Raw genomic sequence first — 25,146 nt, 5'->3', positions numbered from 1 at the left:
TATGACAGTTTGATGAGGCTTAGGTTGCAATTTCTTTGATTCTCTTATGGAGGTCTAACGATTGTTGCTTTTTTTATCATTAGATGAGCAACAAAAGATCCTGCCAAGTGATAAGGATTTGGTGAGGCAGAACATTCTTGGGTTTGTTACACAGGTTCCCCCATTGTTGAGGTGAGTCGATTGGCTTTGTATCTATTATTCTGGACCTAGTGAGCTGATGCAGATACAAGTTTCTCCCCTTTAACCTTTCTTCGCAATGGTTTTTGTGGTTGGGTGGATAAAGGAGAGTAAATGAATTTACCTTTACTTGGAGTCAGTGATGGAGGCACTGTTTGTTTAAAAACTCAATCTCAGCTTGTTACTGTTATTTTAGGTTCTTTTTGCTTCAGCTAAACATAATTATTGCTTTGTGACCTATGTTATGCAATTACCATTGGCTGGTTTCAATCTGCTTTACTTCACTTGGTAGTGTTTGGTACTACTGGTTAAGGACATGGATGCAATATTCTGCTGCATGGGTGATTTTTCAATATGGTGTCTGAACTTATATAACACAGGGCACAGCTTGGTGAATGCCTTAAGACAATTATTCTTGCTGACTACCCTGAGCAATGGCCAAGCCTTCTCCCATGGGTGAAGCATAACTTGCAACAAGATCAACAAGTTTATGGAGCTTTATTTGTCCTAAGGATTCTTGCAAGGAAGTATGAGTAAGTGTATCATATCCCTGTGAATCTACAGTAAAAGATTTTCTTTTCATTTTATTACTGGTTCTCTATTTGTAATATTTTTTTAAGGAATTTGTATTTACCCCTCATTATTGTTAAAGGTCTCTTGTATTCCCATTTGATTTGCAAAAGAGACTAGGTTACCTGTTGTGTATGAGTTGATAATATGAGGAAAAGATAGATTTATGATACAAGGATCACTTTGGATCAATACAATGATAATGGCAGACATATATACTTGATAATTCTATTGTTGTGTGGGATGTGGGACGAGCAAAGGCTCTTTTATCTTGTTCAAAGGATTCTTTTATAGAATAATTCTTTCAATCTGTTTCATGCTAAAAGATATAAATTAGGGAGCTGGAGTTTGTCATCTCTTTTCTTGGCCTGTTGCGTTATGCCTTCACCTGATTTGGTGGTTCCAAATCAGGATTCTAATATAGTTAAGATTTTGTAACCGAGTTCGCTGAGTGTCATTGTAGGTGTTTTGTGAAATTAATGACAAGTGTTTAAGGAACTAAGGAAGTGAGATGAACATGATCTCAGCAAAAATCATTAAATAACTGTGGAGTAAAAACCCATATATGCTGGGGGCATGCAGGTGAGGCAGCCCCCCCCCCCCCCAAAAAAAAAAAAAAAAAAAAAAAAAAAAAAGACAAATTAAAAGTCAAGAACATCTCCCATTTAAGCAAATGTCAGGACTATCACTCACCAATCCATATGGCTAGAAGCGTGAGATGAAGGAATCAACCAAAGGTGGGAATGAAAGCATTTTCCCATTAGTTATAAGCATCCTTTTATATTCTGCACAGTTTTTAATCTACAGTTGAATTAACTGACCTCTTTTGGTTTTTATTTTTATTTTTTGATATATCCATGCCATTTTGTACCTTTTTTGTTCTTCAAAGAATTAGTCGACCTCTTTTGGTTTTGATTTTTATTTTTTGATTGATATATCCATGCCATTTTGTACCTTTTTGTTTCTTCAAAGTTTTCTTTTAGTAAACTCTTCTATTTGTGTTGCCCTTTTTAATTTTAACAAAACTGATTTTCCTTAATCATTGTCTCGTTGGTGAAGATTCAAGTCAGATGAAGAGAGGACACCGGTTTACCTTATTGTTGAGGAGACATTTCCTCATTTACTGAACATCTTTAGCAGATTAGTTCAGATTGCCAATCCATCACTTGAAGTTGCTGATTTAATCAAACTCATCTGCAAAATATTCTGGTCATCTATATATGTATGTCTTTTCTGGCATAGCAACCTGGATTATTCTGAATTATATTTAGTTGAAGATTGGCTTCTTCCTCATCTTCTGAGATTCACCTTTTCCTTTTCCCTTAATTGTTTTCACAGCTTGAGATTCCTAAGCAGCTGCTTGATTCAGATGTGTTCAATGCATGGATGATTTTATTCTTGAATGCATTGGAAAGACCTGTACCTTTAGAAGGACAACCTACAGATCCGGAGATCAGAAAATCATGGGGATGGTGGAAAGTGAAAAAATGGACAGTTCACATTTTGAATAGGCTCTACACTCGGTGTGTTGTTCAATTTAAAATTTCGCCTTCACTTACTAGTCATGTTTTTTGTATATATTTGTATATTGAAAATGACTGTTTATTTTGTTTTGTCTTCTTTTTCAGGTTTGGAGATCTGAAACTGCATAAACCAGAAAACAAAGCTTTTGCTCAAATGTTCCAGAAGAATTATGCTGGCAAAATTTTAGAATGCCACTTGAACTTGTTGGATATTATTCATTTTGGTGGTTATTTACCAGAAAGAGTTACCAACCTTATTCTGCAGTATCTGAGCAGCAGGTTCGTGTGATATGGACGTTATACTGTCCTGATATCTGAACTGATAATTTGTTTTATACGAGTTTTACCTATTTTCTTATTGTTAACGTGCTTGCTATTTCTTTTAAGGTTTCGGATAGCCCTATAGCACAAAAATTATATGCTTTTTTCTTTTGCTACTGAGCGCCAGTGTGGTGTATATTAGAAGTTTCTCGTCATTGTGACCTCCTCTTGTTTTCCTGGTTTGTTTGCCAAGCTTTCAAGCTGTCCCATGAGGCTATTAGTCACTCTAAACCCTAACATTTACTGTATGCTGAGGTTTATCTGACATATGATTGATCTTTGCCCAACTTAAATATTGGTTCTGTGACTCGGCTAAAACTATATTCAATAGATCCTAGTTTAAAGTCGTGATCACTTCAGCATCAATGTTGTTCTTGACATAAACTAGCTGATCGTGTTAAGTAAATTCCTTGAACAAATTAAGGATGACTTGCAAAGATCAACGAAGTGCTAAGCCCTGAGCCACTGAGAGATAGTGATAGATCAGTTCATGTGAGATCACAGGAAAGGTATAAGAACTAGATGAGGAGAAAAGAATAAATCAATTGGATAATCTGTTCATTGGCCTGAACTTTATGTCAAATGCTTGGGTTAACCATTAGAATAGGCCTGAGAAATATGATGTGATTTTATGTCTGGATTTCATCTTGTGGAAATTCCCAGTGGGAATGAACAATATTGCGGAGTCAATGGACAGTTTGTTTGGTTGCATAATTCCACAGGAGGATGTTTTGCTTTGCAATCTAGGTGCAATGGAACTAAAACTCTAGATTCTGATTTCTAATATAAAGACTACTTGGATTTCGTCTTTTTTTTTTTTTTTTTTAATTTACTTTTTTACCATGGTCTTCTCTATTTTTTATTTGTTTAATATTTTAAAATTTTTATACCATAACTCGTTTAGGAAGAAACCTGATAAAATGGATTCTCTCTTATTTATTTATTTATTTAATTACATTTGTTACTATGGTCACCCTTTTATCTGTTTTTTAATTATTAATATCTTGAAATTTTTAGGCCATGATTCATTTAAAATAAAACTAGATCAGGTTTATTTTATTTTTCTATTTTCTATTTTTATTATTTTTTATTTATACCATAACTCATTTAGGGTAAAACCTGATAAGATGGATTCCAACCTTGTATATCATGACCAAACCTAGCCCTAGTTACCCTCTGTTAGGGTTAACTAGCTCTGAGGCTTACTCACGGTTAGGCTTGGAAGGGAATATATCAGTCCAGAACAGATCACAACAGCAACTACAAATTTAAAGTGTTAACAGAAACCAAGTTAAACACCCCCTTGGCTTTAAGAGGCCAATACTCTCCTGCAAGTCTTCTTGCCCTAAGTCCATAAAATACTTCGGTATCCCTTCTCATCCTCTCCCCCGACAACAGAACACTCACCCAAAACTAACTCCTAACTGACTGAACATTAACCTTACTTCCCCTGTTTTGGTTCTTCCTAGAGTAGACTTGAGTAACCAAGGGCCTAACACCCCTAGAAATCCTAATTTCCCTAAACCTTAGACTTCTAGAACTTGTATCTGAAACCAAAACAGCAAGCTTCGGATTTAGGTTTTCAACAACCCTAAGCCTAAAACCCTGACCAAACCTTGTACACCCCTCCTACAATCCCCCAAAACCCTAAACAGCCCCTAAAACCCTAGCCGCAGGGTTTTAGAAACCCTAATGTAGCTGCTGATTCCCTAATTGATCTTGGATTTTGGCCCTCATCCTATTGGGGCTACATTAAATAGACTTCCCATTCTTCTTGGTGTCCTCATCATGTATTAGTACTTTCCATCTTCACTATTAATACATCTGACATGGTTTAGATCTCTACTCTTGTTGTCCCTTATTTTAGCTATCTTATAATTAGTTTTATCCTTTTATGCATAGCTTATTATATAAATCTTCATACTTCTCCCTTGCTTTTCCCACAATATTCGTAGCTTCATTCCTAGCAGACTTAAACCTTTGTAGATGCTCTACATCCTTAGTCCTTTGCATGTATTAAGGCTACCTTTCTTATATAATTCATTGAACTATGACAATTTGATAAAAGATGAACATTGAGTTTGAATGGGAGTGTAATTAACAGAAGCAGGGGAACCAAATGCTTTTCAGGGTGAATCCACTCACAGGATCAGGGTATCCAGTGGACAGATTCACTCGTCAGAATTAGAATAACTAAACAGTTTTTTATTATTTATTTATTTTTCTTTTTTTTGGGGTTACAAATATGTTCCCGCAGAATGTAATTCCACAGACAACATGATTCCCTTGAAACATGATTCAGAACCTCTTCCCAAGGAATTGCGGAACCTAACATGACCTAATAAAACCAGAACTTAGAAGGGAAATTTTTCTTCAAGTAAGGGGCTGGTTAGGGTTTTTTGAACTCAGAGGGAGAATTGGCTTTAAGGCATTGATGAGTGGGTCCTAGCAAAGAACTGTTGAGAGTTTCAGCCAGTTTGATGATCTCCTATATTTGACGGGTTAGTTGAGGGAAACTAGTTTTCTGAGATCAAAGGGTTTTTTTTTTTTGGGGGGGGGGGGGGGGGGGGGGGGAGAGAGGTGGAAGTTGGGGTCCAAAGCTAGGGTTAGGATGCTGCAGATTTCCTCCAAATATCAGCCAAATTTGATTGTGGGGTGTAGGTAAGTTTTTTAAAAACAGCAATTGGAGAAGATGATTGCAGGTCTTTTGTGGAGCATAAACTTCAATTGGAAACAAAACTAGAAGAGAAAAGGAAGGGGGGGGGGGGAGGAAAAAGTTCCCTGACCTTGTGAAACTCCTTGCCTTGGTTGAACCACCGAGGTCCACCTGCCCAACAGTCTCTATCGAATGAGGTCCCTAACCTAGCACTAATGGGTGCATTGCAAAGTAACTGAACTCTTCTGCAGAGGAAATAAACAAGCAGTGAATCTTACAAGTGAACCATTCAATTTTGTATTAATACTGTCCTTCATTCATCCACTATGGGGGTTTTAAATAGGAGGCTGTATTAGCCTCAGAAAACAGGTCCTATAAGAATGATGACTTGAGAAATTAAAAAAGAAAAGTAACTATGCGTATTGGAAATAAAAATTAAAAAACTTACCAAGGCTCTAGTTAGAATCTACACTTTAGAACCAAGTTGCTAAAAGTTAGCACTTAACTAATTCAAGCTAGGAGTCCAATTCTCCCATGCATGGAGGCTTCAGAAAAGGAGTCTTCGTAATTTTAGATACTAATAAATGCAAAAAGACTAGTTTAACCTTTAGTTTTTCCTCTTTTTTTTTTTGGGTGAAAAGGAGTTTAAGCTGAATCAAATTAGAAGAATTTGAACCAAGTCAACCAACAGGCTGGTCCAACTCGAACAACAAATAAAGACAGGAAAAAACTATGGACTCATTATTTTACTATTTCTAGGGCTGCGCTGCTGGGCAGGAATTCCAAGTGGTCTCTTTTGGTCTCCCTCTCTACATCATCACAACTCTATGCTAAAGTGCACATTATTGGCTTAGGTACCATAAGCATGCATGGACATACACGAGATGCATCATACTATTACATGCCAGCTTATTGGTTGGATTTGAAATCTGACAAGCGACTTATCCAGGCTATCCACTGTATTCTAGAAGTCAAAGGATGTAAATCATTTCTAGGGGTTCCATAGGGCCTAGGGTTTTTCCCCAAACCCTAGGTCCCCTAATTCTATCCTGGGGTATTTTGGTAATTTTGCTCAAATATGTGACTGTTAGATATAAATCCCATCGAGTAGTCTGGACCTTAGACATATTTTTATTTTATTTTTCTGATTATTATTTTCTAGTTACTTAATAGTCTTTGTCTAGGTGCCCTAGAACTTGCCATGATCCCAAGAAACCATCTTAGGAGCTATTACCACATCTAATAGATCAACCCATAACATCCCACAACCCTTCCAAACCTATCCGCCACTTTTCTTTCAACCCTAGGGTGAATTTGGTGTCTCAAGCAATCCCATAGGGATTTGTTAAAACCCTTACTGTCTCAAAACCAACTCATATCAAATTTGCCAATTCCTAACTTGAGTCTAGGATTTCTTTCCAAGACCCTAATGCATCCCATATCTTCTCAACAAAACCTTAAACCCATCCCACATTTATCTGTTAACCAAATTCTACAGCCCATTAGATTTTTGCTAATCCCAATCTTTACCCAAAACACTAATTTTCCAATCTTAACCATCCCATCTAGGTTTGTTAAAATCTCCCATTCCTAGATTTGATAATTACTTTGCTGGGTCAGAAGAGGAAAGGATTCTGCTCTAACCTTAATTCTAGGGAAACAATTACAAAACCCTAATCCTTACATTACCTAGCTAGGTTGGGATCCCACTACTTGAGTTCATTTTAATTTCCTTATTTTTAGAACTCCATATCTACTCTTAGAATTTGGATTGGAGTCCTCTAGAGTTAGTTATTGAGTTTTCTTTGAGTCAAAGTCTTAGTCAAGAGTAGTTGAGTTAGTTTTGGATAAGCCAAGTAGAGTTCCAGTTGGTTTTCCAACTTAAGAGTTCTTTTCTATTCCTTTATTTGGGGCTATAAATATAGCCTTCCAGCCATGTAGTCTTCCAGTGGAAATTGATTATTAAAATTCTGGTTTGGAGGCAAATAAGATTGTGGTCTTCTTGGGAGGGGATTGTTAAATTCAAACCAACTTGGTAAGGTCAGTTATTTAAAAAAGAAAAAAAAAAGAAAAAAAAAGACGGAAGTCGGTTTGCATTAACCGACCTCACCTCTTGGCGATTGTATAAGAAGACGGTAGAAGTTTGAAAGTAAGGCAGTAGAAGTTTGAAGGGGGGGGGGCATTAATTGTATTAGGCGGTTTAACCACCTATATATATGGGTTAAATCTGCCCATTTCGTATGATACCATGTGTTGGCATAGTGGGGTGGTGGTAGATAAAGCACCCTCAATAAGGCATATTCACAAAACAAAGAGAACAATCACAAAATTACCTATAAAAAACGAAAAAACAATTTAAAATTCTGGTATGGAAGCAAATAAGATTGTGGTCTTCTTGGGAGGGGGATTGTTAAATTCAAACCAACTTGGTAAGGTCGGTTATTTAAAAAAATAGGTGTTGGCACAGTGGGGTGGTGGTAGATAAAGCACCACTCAATAAGGCATATTCACAAAACAAAGAGAATAATCACAAAATTACCTATAAAAAACGAAAAAACAATTTAAAATTCTGGTATGGAGGCAAATAAGATTGTGGTCTTCTTGGGAGGGGGATTGTTAAATTCAAACCAAGGTAAGGTCAGTTATTTAAAAAAAAAAAGAAAAAAAAAGCGGGAAGTCGGTTTGCATTAACCGACCTCACCTCTTGGCGATTGTATAGGAAGACAATAGAAGTTTTAAAGTAAGGCAGTAGCAGTTTGAAGGGGGGGGGGACAATAATTGTATTAGGTGGTTTAACCACCTATATGGGTTAAATCTGCCCATTTCGTATGATACCATGTGTTGGCACAGTGGGGTGGTGGTAGATAAAGCACTACTCAATAAGGCATATTCACAAAACAAAGAGATTAATCACAAAATTACCTATAAAAAACGAAAAAACAATTTACATAAAGTAAGATGTTGCAACACCTTCTTTCTAAACAACTCTCTCTCTCCCTTAAATTCCTCTCTCTCGTCCTTTTTCAAAACACTCATGAAATGGGCAGATTTAACCCATATATATATATATATATATAGGTGGTTAAACAGCCTAATACAATGATTATTTTTTTTTGTTTCTTTCAAACTTCTACTGCCTTCCTTTCAAACTTCTACTGTCTTCCTATACAACTGCCAAGAGGTGAGGTCGGTTAATGCAATCTGACTTACCTCTCTTTATTTATTTATTTATTTATATATTTTAATGTTTTTAATTTTTGAAAGAAACGACCTCACCAAGTTGGTTTGAATTTAACACTTCTTCGTCAATTTCAGCAAGAGTTCTTGAAGTTCCTGCAAGTATTCTTCAATCTACAGCAGTGATTTAACACAAGCAGCAGCCTTCTCAACCAAGTACAGACCCTCCTCCCTCTACTCTAGCTCATGCAAGACCTCCCCACTCTTCCCCCTCCATTGCGGACATCCATCCCCAGACCCTGCGACACCTCCAGGCTCCAGGATCCTTCCCTACAAACCTAAGTTCATCCCTGATCTCCTAACCGTAAACCCCAAATATAGCCCTACCCCTTCTTTGCTTCTTCTTTGTCCTTTCTTTAGCCTACGACAGCCTAGGAAACCAAGAAAAGAAAAGAAAAGAAAAGAAAAGAAAAGGAAGAAATCAATCAAGAATCCCAAGAAAGATCAAGAAAGCAAGAAAGAGGGAGAAAAGAGGATCAAGATCTGTTCAAGAACCTTGGGACAACCAACTATTGTCACCCAATTCATCCACAAAACCCAGCCAAAACCCAACCGCAAGCTTCCAAAGCCCATTCCCCTGTGCTGGAAGACGCCCCAGCCTATCTAGAATATTGTTGAGCCCTAGTTTTTGTCAATTCCATCTCAAACCTTAACTTTCCCACAATCCATTCCATCTTGGTTATTGTTTGGCCAATTGAGCCTTAATTCCTCCAGTAGAATTCCCTAAGATTGCTGGTTCACAGAGAGAGATCTTGGAGTAAACCCAATTTTAGGGTTTGATATTTGATACGGGAAAAATATCGTTGAACCGGGTCCATTCTTGGTTCAACTCCTGGCCCCGGTCGGGTCGAAGAAACCTTGCATGATCAGTAAGCAGCCCACGTTCGGGATTCTCGGGATGGATAACCCACCAAGTGGCGGTTATCAGCACTTGCGGAAACAGATGATCGTGCAAAGTTGGGAACTGTCACACCCGCAGCAAAAGATCGTGTCATCAAGGGGAAGTTGTCCATAACCCCACGAACGGGTCTAACCATCAAGATCCGTCGGCCACCAGAAGAAGGCTCGAACGAGTTCAACGGACAAGATTAGAATGTAGACACTATATAAGTCATAGCCTGCGTACGAAGAAGGTAACTGAATCGTATTCCCAGTAATCGTATTCATACTTTAGCTTTGTGATTAGCCAAAGCCTTTGTGATAAGTTCATCAACTGATTTAGCCTTTGGAGGTGGCTCCCGACCCCCACGATCGGGCCACACTTGACGATTGTTTTGCAGGTCATTCATCAGTGATCTAAGGGCTGAGTAGGTTTTGGATGCATCATTTGGCACCGTCTATGGGAAACGCTTCTGAAAGTCATGGTTACCAGGTTAGCAGCAGCAGCTGCACTGCTCATTGAGAGCCTAGCATTCAACTTCTTGAAGGGAACGATCCAGAGGACGTTCCTGAAGAGAGTCGTGCTCGTGAAGTACGAGAAGATGGAGGACAAGGAGGTAATTATCGATTAAACCCTCCGAATCCTCTCTATTAGTAGTTGGACTTGGATCAAATGCAACTCCAGTTTTTGGAGATGAACTAGACGCTTCGTACGCTGGTCAGGCAGGTGGTGGCTCCCCAGGCTCCTGACCAGCAGGAGGCTAGAAGACGTGCGGGAGAAGCAGAGACGCTTATACCGCCACTGCGAGGGCAATCCCCACAAGGAGATAGGCAACTGGCAGGAGGCCAAAATTATGGTCCCAACTTACGGGGGGATTCTCGTGGATGAAGCAGGGAATTGAGAACTGGGGATTTACCCAAAAGGGGCGATCGGCGTGAACGGCCGCAAGCAAGTCGAACCCGGTCGGTAACGAGGTTTGGTCGACGTGTATGCACTCATTCGCCAACCTCTAGGCGTTCGGGACGAGAAAACATTCGGATCGGTGGTGAACGTTTGGTCCTCATTGGTCAAGAGCTTGCTGATATCAATCAAAGGCTGGGACAACTTTCTCGAGGGAGGATGACCAATGACATTTATTCAGTCATCATAAAGACCCCATTCATTGAGGCTATAGCTGGATTTGAGTTTCCTCACAATTTTCGGCTCCCAACTTTCTCTTCGTTTGACGGTTCGGGAGATCCCATCGCCCATATCAGTTATTATCAGCAGACTATGGCCGTGATTGGTAGTTCTGACGAACTCCTTTGTAGAGTGTTCGGTTCCTCTTTGACTGGGGCAGCACAGAAGTGGTTTTCGAATCTTCCTTCGGGAAGAATTGTTGATTTCGAGGAATTGGCGCGGAAGTTTATCGGTCGTTTCCAGAGTGGAATTCAGATTAAGAAGATGGAGGAGACTTTATTCACCATAAAGCAAGGGAAGAATGAGTCAATTCGGGAATACCTGAAAAGATTCAACAAGGTCACTATGGAGATTGAGAATCTGGATGAGCAGGTAGCTAAAACTGTTCTGTTTATTGGACTCACAAACCAGAGGCTTCTGGAGTTATTACTTCAGGACATGCCACACTTATGTCGAATTGGTGCAAAAGTGTCAAAAGAAGGCGGAAGTGACCGAGATTCTAGACGCGTGTTAGGGAGAAACGAAGACCTCTACTGAAGACAGAAGGCTCCCGAAAGAAGGCAGAAGCCTAGGCAGCCCAATCATGAACGGGCGAGAAAGCCCCGTTCGGCGTGGAGGCAACGTTCTCCCGATCAAAGTGAGTACACACCTTTGAATACTCCTCGATCGGAGATTCTGAACATCATAAAAAAACAAGATATTTTGAAATGGCCACCAAAGGTCATCCAAACTTGGAGAGCGTAACATGGAGAAGTATTGCTGTTTTCATAAGGATTATGGGCATTACACTAATGATTGCAAGCACCTAAAGACCGATATTGAAAGATTGATATCTCAGGGGCATCTCTCCAGTTTCATCAAAGGGCGACAAACGGAGCCAAGAGTTGCTGTCGAGAAGAGGGACTGTTCGGGAAGCCGAGAACGACGGGTCGAGGTTCCCAAATCAAAGAAGGGAAAGGAGGTGATCGATGCTAGCCAATCTCCCATCCTAACTATATTTGGGGGACCCAAGCCGGAGTCCCTCCGAAAGCTGATGGCCAAATCTAAGTTCGTTCGGACTGGAGAGGCGCAGAAATGGAAGAGACCGAATGGTGAAAGTTCGATCACCTTTGATGATGAAGACGAAAGAGGCATATGTACACCTCATGATGATGCTATAGTAATCAAGGTGGAGATTGGACGTCGGGAGGTACCTAGAGTACTAGTCAATATAGGATCTTTAGCAGATCTTTTGTCCCATGAAGCCTATCAAAAGCTAAAAATCGAGAAGGACTTGATGGAGCCATCGTCTACGCACTTCTACGGTTTTGCTGGTTCGTTGGCCATAGCCGAAGGATCAGTTCAGCTGGACCTTTTTGTTGGAAATTTCCCCAAGGAAACTACTATTCGGGTGAATTTCCTGGTGGTTCGGGAGCTTCCGGCTTATAATGTCATCCTCGGCAGGACATCCCTAACAAAGCTAGGTGCGGTAGTCTCAACAAAGCATATGAAGATCAAATTCCCAACTGATAAGGGAATCAGTCATCTATCTTCTGATCAAAGAATCTCCCGACAGTGCTATGTGGCGTATCTGAAGGACAAGGATGGCCCAAAGAAGGCCACGACATTACCAATTGAGGTACGGGACGATCGAGATGAAGAAGAGATGCAAAGACCTGAGCCGGTGGGGAAGTTGGAACGAATCCAGCTAAATCCCAATGATGAAAAAAGAACGACTCATATTGGATTCGAACAATTGGAGGAGTTCAAGTCCGAATTAAAGGATTTCCTTCGGGAAAATAAGGATGTATTCGCATGGTTTGCTGAGGACATGCCAGGAATAGATTGAAAGGTAGCAGAACACAAACTTTGGATAGATCCAAAGGCCAAACCAGTGATCCAAAGGAGAAGATACTTTTCCATGGAAAAGCACGAGGCTATTAGAGGTGAAGTTGAGAAGTTAAGTAATTCAGGTTTTATCGAGCCTATTGAATGCTTGACCTGGCTGGCCAATGTGGAAATGGTCAAAAAGGCAAATGGGAAATGGATGATGTGCACTGATTATACAGACCTCAACAAATCTTGTCCAAAAGACTGCTACCCCTTGCCTCGGATAGATCTTTTGATAGATGCCACAACAAGATATGAAACTCTAAGTTTGTACAACCAAATCCTCATGAATCAAGAAGATGAAAAGTTCATTGCTTTCATGATCGATCGTGAAAGTTTCTACTACAAAGTCATGCCGTTCGGCCTGAAGAATGCATGAGCAACCTATCAGAGCGCGGTAAACAAGATCTTCAAGGATCTGATCGGGAAAACATGGAGGCTTACATGGATGTGTTAGTCAAGAGCATGGTGCGTTCGGGGCATATTGCTGATCTAGCAAAGGTATTTTCGGTGCTGCGAAAATACCAAATGAAGCTGAACCCATAGAAGTGCGCGTTCAGCGTATCCTCGGGAAAATTCCTGTGGTTCATGGTATCTCAAAGGGGTATAGAGGCTAACCCAACGAAAAGACAAGCTTTGATTAACATGGAGCCTCCAAGGACCGTTTGGGACGTACAGTGCTTAACAGGAAGAGTGGTTGTGCTGAACCGCTTTATCTTAAAGTCGGGAGAGAAGTGTCTTCCTTTCTTCAAAGCTCTAAAGGACCTGAGGGGGAGTAAAGAGGCCCGATGGACTGACGAGTGCCAAAAGGCATTCGAGAACTTGAAGGAAACTCTTGGCAAGCCACCTCTCTTATCCCGACCGGAGAAAGGAGAAACCTTACAAGTCTATTTGGCAACGTCTCGCTCGGCGGTGAGTGCTGTTCTCGTTAGGGAGAAGGAAAGAAAGCAATGGCCAATCTATTACGTTAGCCATGTGCTCCTTGATGCGGAGTCGCGGTACTCCCAAATCGAGAAGCAGGCGCTGGTGCTCATAATGGCGGCCAGGAAACTAAGAGTCTAAGACCATACTTCTAGGCACATCCAGTAGAGGTATTAACTACTTTTCCTTTGAAAAAAGTTCTTCATAAGCCTGATTTGTCTGGAAGGATGGTGGCATGGTCGGTTGAACTTGGTGAATTCCAAGTAAATTTCAAACCCCGTACAACGATTAAGGCTCAAGCACTAGCAGATTTTGTCGTGGAGACTACAACTCCGACAGAAGAAGAATCCGAGCCGAGTATCCCAACCATGTGGGAGGTGTACGTTGATGGTTCGAGCAACAAGCATGGGGCTGGAGTGGGAGTCTTACTTAAGAGTCCAGCAGGTTCTATCATGCGATATGCCTTGAGGTTCGCCTTTGAAGCAAGCAACAACGAAGTAGAATATGAGGCTTTGATAGTTGGACTCCGTTTGGCTAAGGCCCTGGCAATAGCTGATGTAACTATCTTCAGTGACTCACATCTGATTGTCAATCAAGTGCAAGGAGAGTACGGCGTCAAGGAGCCTTGATTACAGAAATACCAAGAAATCGTGTGGGCATTACAAAAGGAATTCAAAGATCTAAAAGTATGCCAGATCCTGAGAAAGGAGAATAAAATGGCGGACGAACTCTCAAGATTGGATAACGCTAAAGAAAAGACGCTCGAGCCTTCGGTTTATATAGAAGAGTTAGCACTCCCGAGCAATCAGGAAAAGGAGGTATCCTATATCGAAACCGAGCGTTGCTGGATGGACCCGATTGTGGAGTATCTTTGGGACGACAAATTGCTAGAGGACACAAAAGAGGCCAGGATGGTTTGGATACGAGCCATGCAAAACAGGAGATTATACCGAAGATCTTATGTAGGGCCACTCCTTAGATGCTTGGGCCTAGAAGGATCGAGAATCGCTTTGGCGGAGGTTCATGAGGGGATTTGTGGGGCGCACATGGGCGGTTGAGCCCTGGCTCACAAAATCCTTAGGCTCGGGCTATACTGGCCAAAAATTCAAAAGGCCGCAATGGAATATGTTCGTCGTTGCAACAATTGCCAAATTCATGCTACAGTATCAAAGAGGCTTGCAGAAACCCTGACTTTAATTCTTGATCCCATTCTGTTCGCAATGTAGGGAATTGACATTATGGGTAAATTCACTAAAGCATCTGGCGGACGGGAGTATCTTATTGTGGCAATCGACTATTTCACAAAGTGGGTAGAGGCAAATCCTTTAGCGACAATTACTGAGAAAAAGGTGGAAAAGTTCATACTATAATCTATAATTCACAGTTTTGGAATCCCAAAAAGCATTGTTACTGATCACGATACACAATTCAACAATCCTCAGTTCGAGTAGTTCTGCAGCACTTACTTGATCGAACACCGAATGTCATCAGTGGGGTATCCACAGAGTAATGGTCAGGTGGAAGTCATGAACCTAACGCTGTTGGACGGAATAAAGAAAAGACTCGAGTCTGACAAAGCTTTATGGGTCGAAGAGTTACAAAACGTTCTTTGGGTGTACCGAACCACGGTTTGAATTCCCACTGAAGAAACTCCCTTCAAATTGGCGTATGGATCTGAAGCATTGGCACCCGTGGAGATAATGGCGGGAACTCTTCGAGAAAGATAGTTCGAGGAAAAGGCGAATGAACAGGGATTGCTGGACAGCCTTGACTTGTTAGATGAAGTTCGGACAAGAGCAATTGCCCGAACTCAACACTACCAACGGAGGATAGCATCGCACTATAACTCTCGAGTAAAGTATCGCCAATACCGATCGGGAGATTTGGTTCTAAGGAACACTTTGGCTTCAGACCCATGCCACCAAAAGAAGCTGTATCCTTTATAGGAAGGACCGTATATGATAGTTAAGCCGGTCAGTTCGGGAGCATACAAGTTAAAGAACATAACTACTGAGCGCGAACTAGATCGGTCGTGGAATGTAAGGCACTTGAAGAAATACTATCCGTAGGGATTTAACATTTTCGTTTCTGATGTCGAGTCTTTTGCTAATTCAATGCAATTTCCAGTTTCAAACAACAAATCTTTTGACTGGGGGCTACATATCAGTACTTGAATGATGTTGGTGCTAAATCAAAAGGCCTCGGTTTAAAACCCGAATGAGACCTTCGAACGCCTATAAAAATTCTACGGAATTTATAAAGGTAAAAGGCTTCGGTTTAAAACCCGAGTGAGACCTTCCAAAGCTTAAAGAATTTTTAAGGAAATTCTTAAGTATGCTAATTACAGGGCATTGCCTGATAAGATATCAGAAAGCCTAGAAGAATTCTTAGGAATCTCTAGGTAAAGGCATCGGTTTAAAACCCGAGTGGGACCTTCGAAAGCTTAGAAGAATTCTCAGGAATCTCTAAGTAAAGGCATTGGTTTGAAACCCGAGTGGGACCTTCAAAAGCTTAGAGGAATTCTCAGGAATCCCTAAGTAGAGGCTTCGGTTATGATCTGAATAAAATTTTTCACAAATACGGTTCCGACCAACTAAAAGGAAAAATTCTAAGGAATTTTATAGAAGAAGGCTTCGGTTATCCCGAACACAAAACCTTCGAACACCAAGAGAGTGGAAGGATTAAAGGATAATTCTTTATTTCTTAAGTGACCAGAAGGGGTCAACCATTACAAAATTAAAAGTATTCCTTTTGAAGGATACATATGAAATAACAGTTGACAAGGCTAGTTTCTTCGATCGGTCAAAATGGTAAATTCTGAGTATCATCATCGGCGATTGCGAAGCGTTTCGTAAGCTTCCATTTGTCGAAGGAGAGTCGGGAAGAAAACCAAAGCAAGATCCCTCGTCCTCGGCGATTGTGAAGAGTTCCGTAAGCTCCCACCTACAAAAGGGTGGGAGGAACGATGCAATTCCATATGCTTCATCTAGCTTTTCCTGGAGGACTGCGAAGAGTTCCGTAAGCTTCCCCCAAGTAAAAGCAAGAAGAATGAAGAACGTGGGGAACGATGAACTCTAGGCTTCGTTCTCTTTGCCCTTTTCGACCGATGCGGAAGCTTGATCCTTGGCCGGGTTGACGTTCAGGACAAGCTCTTCATAGGCCACTTCCCTGAAGGGGGACAAAGGAGGAGAATCATTAAGATAGAGCATTATGTCCGGATCGGCCGTAGGCAGATTTACCACGTCCTCAACCCAGTCGGGAAGGGGGAGTTGCAACTCTTCAAATACTTTGGGATGATAGTGTATCTGATAAGGAGCCGTATCAAAGTTCGGATTTCTCTTCAGGATCAACTTCTAAACTACATTCGGCCTTCTCGGTAAGCCCTGCAAATGATAGATATTCAATATATCATCAACAGGCTTACTGCCTGCCTTTGGAGTTCGATGATCTTCGCTCCAGATTCCTTCAGCTCTCCCGAGAGCTTTCCAACTTCCCGCTCTAAGCTACGGATGCTTCCCTTAGCAACATCAAGGGCCGAGGAAAGCTGCCCGATCTCGGTATTCTTCACTCTGGCCACATCCCAGTGCCTCTCCCGAAGGCGTTCAATCTCAACGTCTTTGCCTTTGGCTTCCTCCCAAAGCTTGGAAAGATCGGAATGTAATCTGCCAATCCGAAAGGCCGACTCCCACTTGCTTGTGGAAATTATCAGCAGTACTCCTGCAACATTATGAGAGTCAGTCATAAATTAAAGACATTCCAGAAGGAAAGAAGATGAAAAGACAAACTCACATTACTAATGAGTTCACGAAGGCTTCATTGGGAATAGCGTTGAAGGCTCTGCTTTCAGTGGGCATCTGAGCAAAGGTACACCATTCCAAAGCCTTTTCAAAATTGCCCGTCACAAAGTCAGACCTCTTCAATGACTAAGAAGGCCTGTATACTTCATCATCGGAATGAGGATGTTTTCTCCTAGAAGCAACGCCCTCGGCCTCCTGGAAAATCTCCCGATTCTCCTTCATCGGGGTAGGCACAAAATGCACAGAGTCTTCCATGGCTAAGGGGGATTTGGTCGAAAATGTTGAGGCTTCGAGTAGTGCTTTGGAGATCGGGACATCAGAAGAAGGAACCACGCTTTCCTCTTCAAACCAAACGATCCTTCTCTCAGCCGAAGTGACCTTCTTGGCGGCCTTTGCCTGAATGGCATCTGGATTAACCCTCGGAGGCACTGAAAAGAAAGAACCAACATTCTCTTCAAAATACAGGATCTAAAACCTTAGAATCTACAAGGCGATCAGAAGGGAAATCAAAATAAGACTTTTAGCTTCTCCTGAAGATTCCGATGCCAAGACAGTGATTTTAGAGCCTGCTACCTCAAGTAACGAAGTGACGAAACCAATGCCTTGGAGCTTCTCAGAGAGAAGAAATTAGAAAGTCATAACAGAAGAACAAGGAGAAACTTACTTGTTCAGAGTTCTACTAATCTTCAGCCGGAAATGCAAAAGCAGAGAGAGTGGCAAGGAGGAGTTGAAACTTCAAGCACTGCTGTGTTCGCAAAGGACGTAAACAAGGTTTGAAGTCAAGCGAAGTGGTTTAAATAACCTTAGGAAGTAATGCGAAGAGGCGTGACTCAGTCGAATCAAGGGCCAAGGAAGAGCGACGGTTCGAATACCGATCATTGGATCCAAGATCAACGGCTAGAAATTAATGACTCTTCGGATTTGACATAAAAGAGTCAGAGCCGTCACAAGCTTCCTCGTGGAATGTTAAACGCCAGTTACGAAGGAGTGCAGCTCGAGAAACGAAACGTCGTCCAAATGCAATAAATGTGATGGAACGTTATAATAAATATGAGAAAAACGTTTGGTTTTCTCCAGAAGAATTGTGCCGAATGCAGTACTCGCAAAAATCAGATGACATAAAGGTGAATTAATAAGATTAGGAAAACTTGAAGTTCTCCTAAGCGGGGCTTCGGGTAAAAACTGAATAAGACCCTCGGAAGAAGCATCGGTTTTGAGTGAGACTTCCCAACGACGATCGGTTTGCACCAAGTGAGACTTTCGAAGGACAAAGCATTGGCTTGTCCCGAATGCCAGTTTCAGTCAAGATTCGGCAAGGCTCCGAAGGGAATAAAGGCAATACCCGGCCGAGTCATCGATGGATAAGGCTTTCGCATTCTGGATATTCCCGAAAGGGAATCCCACGAATCAACTATGTCTATACGTACGAAGTTCTGAAGACAAGGAATTAAGGTCTTTTCATTAATTCATGAAGCGGCCATAGGGGCCAACCCTTACAAAAAAAAAGAAGAAAAAACTTTCACTCTGGTGCAGGTTTATGGACTGGCGTGGTTGAAGGATCCGCAGTTGAGGCTTGCTCCCGAAGGTTCTGATTTTCGCCGACCTCTTCAGTATTAGGAAGAGGCGGAGAGTCACTGAGATATAAATCAATATCCGGATCAGCCGGATAAGGATCATCATCTTCTTGAGCCCACTTGGAAAGAGGCATTTGAAGCTTCTCAAACACTTCAGAATGACAAACCGCTTGGAAGGAAGCAGTGTCGAAGGAAGGATCAGCTGAGAGAATGGCTTTCCACACATCATTCTGCCCTTCCTGATAGGCTTGAGTGTTGTAGGGGATCATCAAGTTACTGAAAGGATCATTGTTCAGATACTTAACGAGCGCAGGCTTTTTGAAGATCGTGGGAAAGATGTTCGGGCTTGGAGGGGATGACCACTTTCTGAAGATCTTCCTTTTCTTTGGCCATAATATCAACCCTCTTGCTGTACTCAGCAGAGATTCCTTCGTGACTCTTCAACTCACGAGTGAAGGCTCCGATTCGGCTATTAGCCAGATTAAGATCCTTCTTGAGATGATCGACTTTGGCGTTCTCCTCCTCAAGCGCAGCGGCCTCCTTCTTCAATCAGGCAATGTCTGAGTGTGCCATCCTTAATTGTTCGTCATAATATTGAAGTCGGGAACTGCTGCGACCCACTCGATTCAAGGCCTCAATTTGTTGGTGAAAATTCTCCACGGCGGTCCTAAGAAGATAGATAATTATCAAAGAATTCTGAAGGATGCCATGATTAAGCAATCATTAAATCAGGAAAATCAATTACCTGGTAGAAATGCGGACCAGCGCATCGTCACTAAGGGACTCGAAGGCTTGACGATCGGCTGACATTAGGCAAAGTGAACTCCATTCGCGCCTTTCTCGGGTTTCTGCGTGACCCGATCTGACACATTCAGAGTCCATTGGGGAACGAAGATTTCCTCCGATCCTTGGTTCTTCCGCTGCTTCTTCGGGACAGTAGCGTCGGTTGGGTCATGTCTCCTTTTGGTTCGGATAAGAGGAGGGATGACTTCTTCTTCCTCAATTGGCTTTTTTTCCTTTCCTCGAGCCTCAACTGGCTTTTTTCCTTTTCCCGACATTTTCTCTGTAGCCTCAACTGCCTTGATCGTGTTCGCCCGGATGGCTTCCGGATTAACCCTTGGAGGCATTGCAAAGAAAGCTAAAGTTAGAGAATTCAATGAAGCCACATTATGATCAGGAGAAGCACAAAGATTAGAAAGCTCACAATTAGCTAGCCCCCAGTATTGAAGGATAGCTGTATATTCCATCTCCAGACCGTGAACCTCTTGGAACCACGGAATTGACTTAATATTTTTGGCTGCAGTAGCTTGTTCGGCGTCGTTCAACGGAAGAACGCGATTAGCTTCGGTATAGGATTCAAGCTGGTTCTAGCCAATCGGGAAGTTTAAATCTTTCTGGGGTGCTCGGCAGAAAAATACCGATTGCGCCACCCTTTGTGGTTAGAAGGACAGGTACCCTTGGCTAGGATACTGCTCGACCATCCAAGCTCGGTCTTGTTACGCTTGGATAAGAATACCCAACCCGGAGGTTTAATGCTAAGCTCAAAGCATAATCCAAGAAAGCCAACGAGATGACGCTAGCTGTTGGGGTATTCCGGGACAAATGTCCCAGTGGTTCAAAACCTGAGAAAACAAAGGATTAAAAAAGGGAAACCAAACCCCACTTTCCAGGGTGTCCAGGTATAGCGAAAATTCATCAGGGGGATTCGAATTGGCCCTTTTGTCGGGATTGGGAATTCGAAGAAAATAGGAAACAGAAAAATCGAAGTGTTCGGTTGCCAAAGTCAGTTCGGCTTCGGTATATTCAGAGACAAAAAAGCTTGGGCCTTGCTTAGGTTTATTGGATTGCCGAGGGACCTTGGCGGCCGCTTTCAAAGTTTTAGATGATCTGGAATAGGGAGGCAGGGTTGGAACCTCAATCTCTTTCTTTTGGCTCACCTCTTCAAATTCACGCCAAACATCAGTTAAATTTTGTCCCTCATTACCCAATTGTTCAACGGAGATAGAGACAGTGGCCTCGTCACCGGAATCGCCCTGACCGGCGTTACGTCCAGAGGAACCCTCGTCAGAGGTTCTATTGCTTTCCATTACAAGGAAAGTCTGGTTTTGGTTTTTAAATCTGAAAGAAAACGGAAGTAAGTAAAGAAGGCAGAAGAGTCAATGAACTTACTTGTTCACCGGAGTAGAAAGCTTGAGAGTAGGGAGACTGATAGGGTGCAGAGAAGACGACGATGGGTTTCAAATTACAGACAAGAGAATGAAATTTGAAAGCAACAAATGGCTTTTAAATAAGCAAGTCTGCAAGTACGTGTACGATCAGGATCAGTCCAGATCAACGATCGTGATCGAGAGACGTTTAGGAAAAGCGTAAATGAATCGAATCAGAGTTGACGTTTTGAAGAACTGTCGTTTCGAGTTAAAAACAATGATGATTTCGGTTGTGACAGACACGTGGCGACTCTCGCGTGAAAGCTGAAGACGTTTGAGTAACTCGAGGAAAACGATGACATAGCAGCAATAAATGCGACGTGACATTCAATTAAGCGAGAAATCGTTTGGATTCCTTGTTCGGTCGGTATCCATGTTTGGTCTAAACCAAACCAAGCCCTCGGCGTTCCCGGACGCTTGGCCTGGGGGGCTCATGATACGGGAAAAATATCGTCGAACCGGGTCCTTTCTTGGTTCAACTCCTGGCCCCGGTCATGGACAACCCGACCGATTTTGATTCGGACGAACCAGATTTGAAGATAGCGTGCTAAGGAAGAAACCTTGCATGATCAGTAAGCAAGCCCACATCTAGGATTCTCGGGATGGATAACCCACCAAGTGGCGGTTATCAACACTCGTGGAAGCAGACGATCGTGCAAAGTTGGGTAATTGCCACACCCGCAGCAAAAGATCTTGTCATCAAGGGGAAGTTGTCCATTACCCCACGAACGGGTCTAACCGTCAAGATCCGACGGCCACCAAAAGAAGGCTTGAATGAGTTCAACGGACAAGATTAGAAGGTAAACACTATATAAGTCATAGCCTAAGTACGAAGAAGGTAACTGAATCGTATTCCCAGTAATCGTATTCATACTTTAGCTCTGCGATTAGCCAGAGCCTTTGTGATAAGTTCATCAACTGACTTAGTCTTCGGAGGTGGACTCCCGACCCCCACGGTCGGGCCACATCTGACAATTGTTTTGCAGATCATTCATCAGTGATCTAAGGGCTGAGCAGATTTTGGACGCATCAATATCAAATTCTTTAAACCCTGGAATTTGGTGTACATCATAGAATCTTTGTGTCAGTCTTTGGCATGACAAATTTTTTTACACTGTTGAGGAATGATTTTGACCATCTTGAAAAGCACAAATTTTATGAGTCTTGTGGTGTTGAAACTTATTTTCTTTCCCATTCCTTTATTTAGTTGAAATCTCTTAATTTAGTTGAGGTCAGATAGTAAAAGTAATGAAATATCCTTGTCCAACTTGAAAGGTGATCAGAAATTTGAATCAGCCCAGGTTGGCAAGGACTGAATTTGTGGAATGAGCGAATTATTTTTCCTTACTGTTTTTTGTAGCTTTATATTTTACAAACTTAAAATTATTATGTTTCAATGTATTTAGTGGCCATCTTTGTTCCTTTGCTGACAATGGAAATAATTGTTCTATTGATTTGGATAGCCTTTTTGATTTGTAGAACCCAACATTTTTTGGTTGGCACACTAATGGCTAGTTGTTTGCTTGTTTTTGGATATTCTTTGGAACTTGTTCATGCTTGTGTTCTTCTTCCCCTGCTCGTATATTTGCAGTATATCAAAGAATAGTATGTATCAGTTGCTGCAACCACGTCTTGATGCTCTTCTGTTTGAGATAATTTTCCCCCTCATGTGCTTCAATGATAATGATCAAAAGCTTTGGGATGAAGATCCACATGAGTATGTGAGGAAGGGTTATGGTGAGTCTTCATAATGTGGCCGTATACCCTGAAACCTCTAGGATTATTTCTCTAGGTATAGATGATTTGATATACTAATACATGTGTGCAGATATTATTGAAGATTTATATAGTCCTAGGACTGCTGCAATGGATTTTGTAAGTGAGATGGTCAGGAAACGTGGTAAAGGAAACCTGCAGAAGTTCATTCAATTCATTGTGGAGATTTTTAGGAGGTACTTTTGCTCTTCTACAATCTACATGTTCTGATCTGGAAAATAGTTGTTATGTTTTTAAATATATGTATATTTTTTAATCTAGATATGATGAGTCACCGGCAGAGTACAAACCATATCGACAAAAGGATGGTGCTCTTCTTGCTATTGGAGCATTATGTGATAAATTGAAACAAACTGAACCTTACAAGTTTGAGCTTGAACGCATGTTAGTGCAACATGTTTTTCCTGAGTTTAGCAGTCCTGCAGGCCATCTTAGAGCGAAGGTTTGCTGTTTCACCTATACTTTCATTTATATTTATATGTGCTTGTGCATTTGGCAACATGCATGTCTCTTGTATTTCTAATTTACTTGATTTTCATGCTTTATTCTTTTCCTTGTCACTTGCTTTTACTATTTTCATTTTCACTTCCCTTTCCTTTTCTGTTTTTTCTTTTTTGTTGTGGGGGGTGGGGTCACAGGTTTGGTCCTTCACAGGAGGCCTGACAAATGGCTTGGTCCCAGTAAAAATTCCCCATCTGAACTTTCCCAACCAGTTCATCTTTTAGAGCATCGTTCTTTATGCATTAGGGAATGGTTATTTTAAACTCCCCCTTTTTTGCTCCCCACCAAAAAAGAAAACCCTCTTTTGACTTTGCAACCACTGGATAACCTGGTGAGTTGCCTTCTGAAATTGTGTTCATCCAGTCATTTGTAAAGGGTCATATTTTCTTAACATGGATACATGTTAATATCTTTTGTATATGTGGTGATTGTTTCTTGCCAGTGTTCCGTGTGTAGGTCTTGAAGCATGTTTCAGGGCTAGGCAGCTGAGAAACATCCTGGTTGTATTAAAAGATGTGCATACTAAATCCTACAATTCAAAACATGGAAATTACCCTTTCTTGAAACAAAGTTTAGGTTTTGGAAATAAAAGGACCGGGCGTGGTATCATATAGGTGCTGGGTTCTTCATTTATTTGTCTTTTGAATCGAGTCAATTTAGGTTTTTGAGTTGCAAGTCTATTTGGAGTTTGTTAGGTTCTCTCCAATCTCTCACGTAAGGCAGGTCTTTTCTTCTTATTTCTATTTTTTTGTAGTTTTTTTTAACTTTGCTAGTTGTAAGGCATTATGCCGCATTATTTATTTGTCCCATTGTAGAAAAATAAAGTAGATTAGGTTAAAGTAAATTTTCAGTTTTCAGCATGGTCGTGAGAGTCTTTGTCCTAAGAAGAAGACACTGTTGCTTAAAACTCCGGGGTTCAATCAGGTTGGTGTTTAAAATCCTAGACCTTTGAGGTGTTTGAAATCTATACAAAAATGGAAGAAGATTTGATGTAATAAGGGTTGCCCCCCCATAATTGGGCCTAAAACCCAGACCCCAAAGGTCCAATGCAAAACTAGTAAATATTGAGGGGTATTTTGGTCATTTTCCCAGCCTGTTTGTACCTCAAAGGGGTCTAGTTGGAACCCCCTCATGTGTCTATCTTTTATTTTATTTTTTATTTGGATTAGTATCTTCTGAGTTATGACAGCGTCCTAGTCTATGCGAGAGTCCTAGTTGGAATCTATTTGGAAGATTCCTTCTTGACAATTCTTATTTTATTTTGTTATTTTTTTGTGGTCCTAGAGGAGTCCAGATCGTCTCCCCCGATGGCTGTTGACCATGAATTATAGGGAGCCCACAAGGTTAGGGTGATGGGTTTTTTTTTTTAATATTTTATTTTTTTTACTTGTGGGCCCCACATAATTTGTGGTTGTAACGTTATCGGGGGAGCACTCTCAGGGGAGATGATCCACATGTCACTTAATTGGCAATTAGTTAGTAATTATTCATGTGTGTAGGATTTTTTTATTTTTTTTGTTGTTTACAAGTTGTTCAGCCCTATTAGGTTTTCAAGATTGAAGAATCCAATTATTCTTTAATGTAAGGCTATTTATAGCCCACCACTTCCATGTGAAGAATTCAGTTGCAGATTAATACAATTTGAAGGCTTGGAGTCGTGGGAAGATACCACAAGGACTGAGCTTGGTAATTTTCTGAAGTTCCAGCATGTTCTTGGTGATCACCTTCTTCAACTCAACAGCAACAGCAGTCTCTTAAACCAGTAAGTGCATCCTAGCTCCCTCCCCTTCCATTCCAGCACCTCTCCCCCTACCCTTGCATGTGCTGGAACCCCCACACCCTCCCCTCCGTTGCAAGATCTCCCCACCGCTCCCCCTTCTATTGTAGCCCACTATAGCCCCTCCCCTACATTGTGGCATCCCCAAGAAACCTTCCCCACCCCTCCTAAACCCTACGAC

The 25,146-nt window shown here is 41.4% G+C and overlaps 2 protein-coding genes across 3 annotated transcripts in view; both read left to right on the top strand.

Annotated features, from left to right (window-relative positions):
* LOC149022251 (importin beta-like SAD2) overlaps positions 1–25,146 on the top strand; it is a 65,773-nt gene that overhangs the window by 1,206 nt on the left and 39,421 nt on the right. For both annotated transcript variants that reach the window (XM_089150433.1, XM_089150432.1), the window contains exons 3-10: positions 84–171; positions 558–710; positions 1,807–1,969; positions 2,086–2,270; positions 2,376–2,549; positions 22,503–22,648; positions 22,740–22,863; positions 22,949–23,129. In XM_089150433.1, coding sequence (XP_089006559.1) covers positions 84–171; positions 558–710; positions 1,807–1,969; positions 2,086–2,270; positions 2,376–2,549; positions 22,503–22,648; positions 22,740–22,863; positions 22,949–23,129 — 1,214 coding nt within the window. The remainder of the gene's footprint in view (positions 1–83; positions 172–557; positions 711–1,806; positions 1,970–2,085; positions 2,271–2,375; positions 2,550–22,502; positions 22,649–22,739; positions 22,864–22,948; positions 23,130–25,146) is intronic.
* LOC149022252 (uncharacterized) lies at positions 5,139–16,693 on the top strand. The gene is made up of 2 exons (XM_089150435.1): positions 5,139–7,497; positions 7,703–16,693. Exon 2 carries the CDS (start codon positions 11,289–11,291, stop codon positions 12,369–12,371), a length of 1,083 nt encoding a protein of 360 aa, XP_089006561.1. The 5' UTR covers positions 5,139–7,497; positions 7,703–11,288; the 3' UTR covers positions 12,372–16,693.

Source organism: Hakea prostrata, chromosome 3 (genome assembly GCF_041222555.1).
Source record: "Hakea prostrata isolate BN-2017 chromosome 3, UWA_Hpros_2, whole genome shotgun sequence".
Taxonomy (NCBI): Eukaryota; Viridiplantae; Streptophyta; class Magnoliopsida; order Proteales; family Proteaceae; genus Hakea; species Hakea prostrata.
The sequence above is the reverse complement of the archived record's forward strand: the minus strand, read 5'-3'. Positions and strand labels throughout refer to the sequence as shown.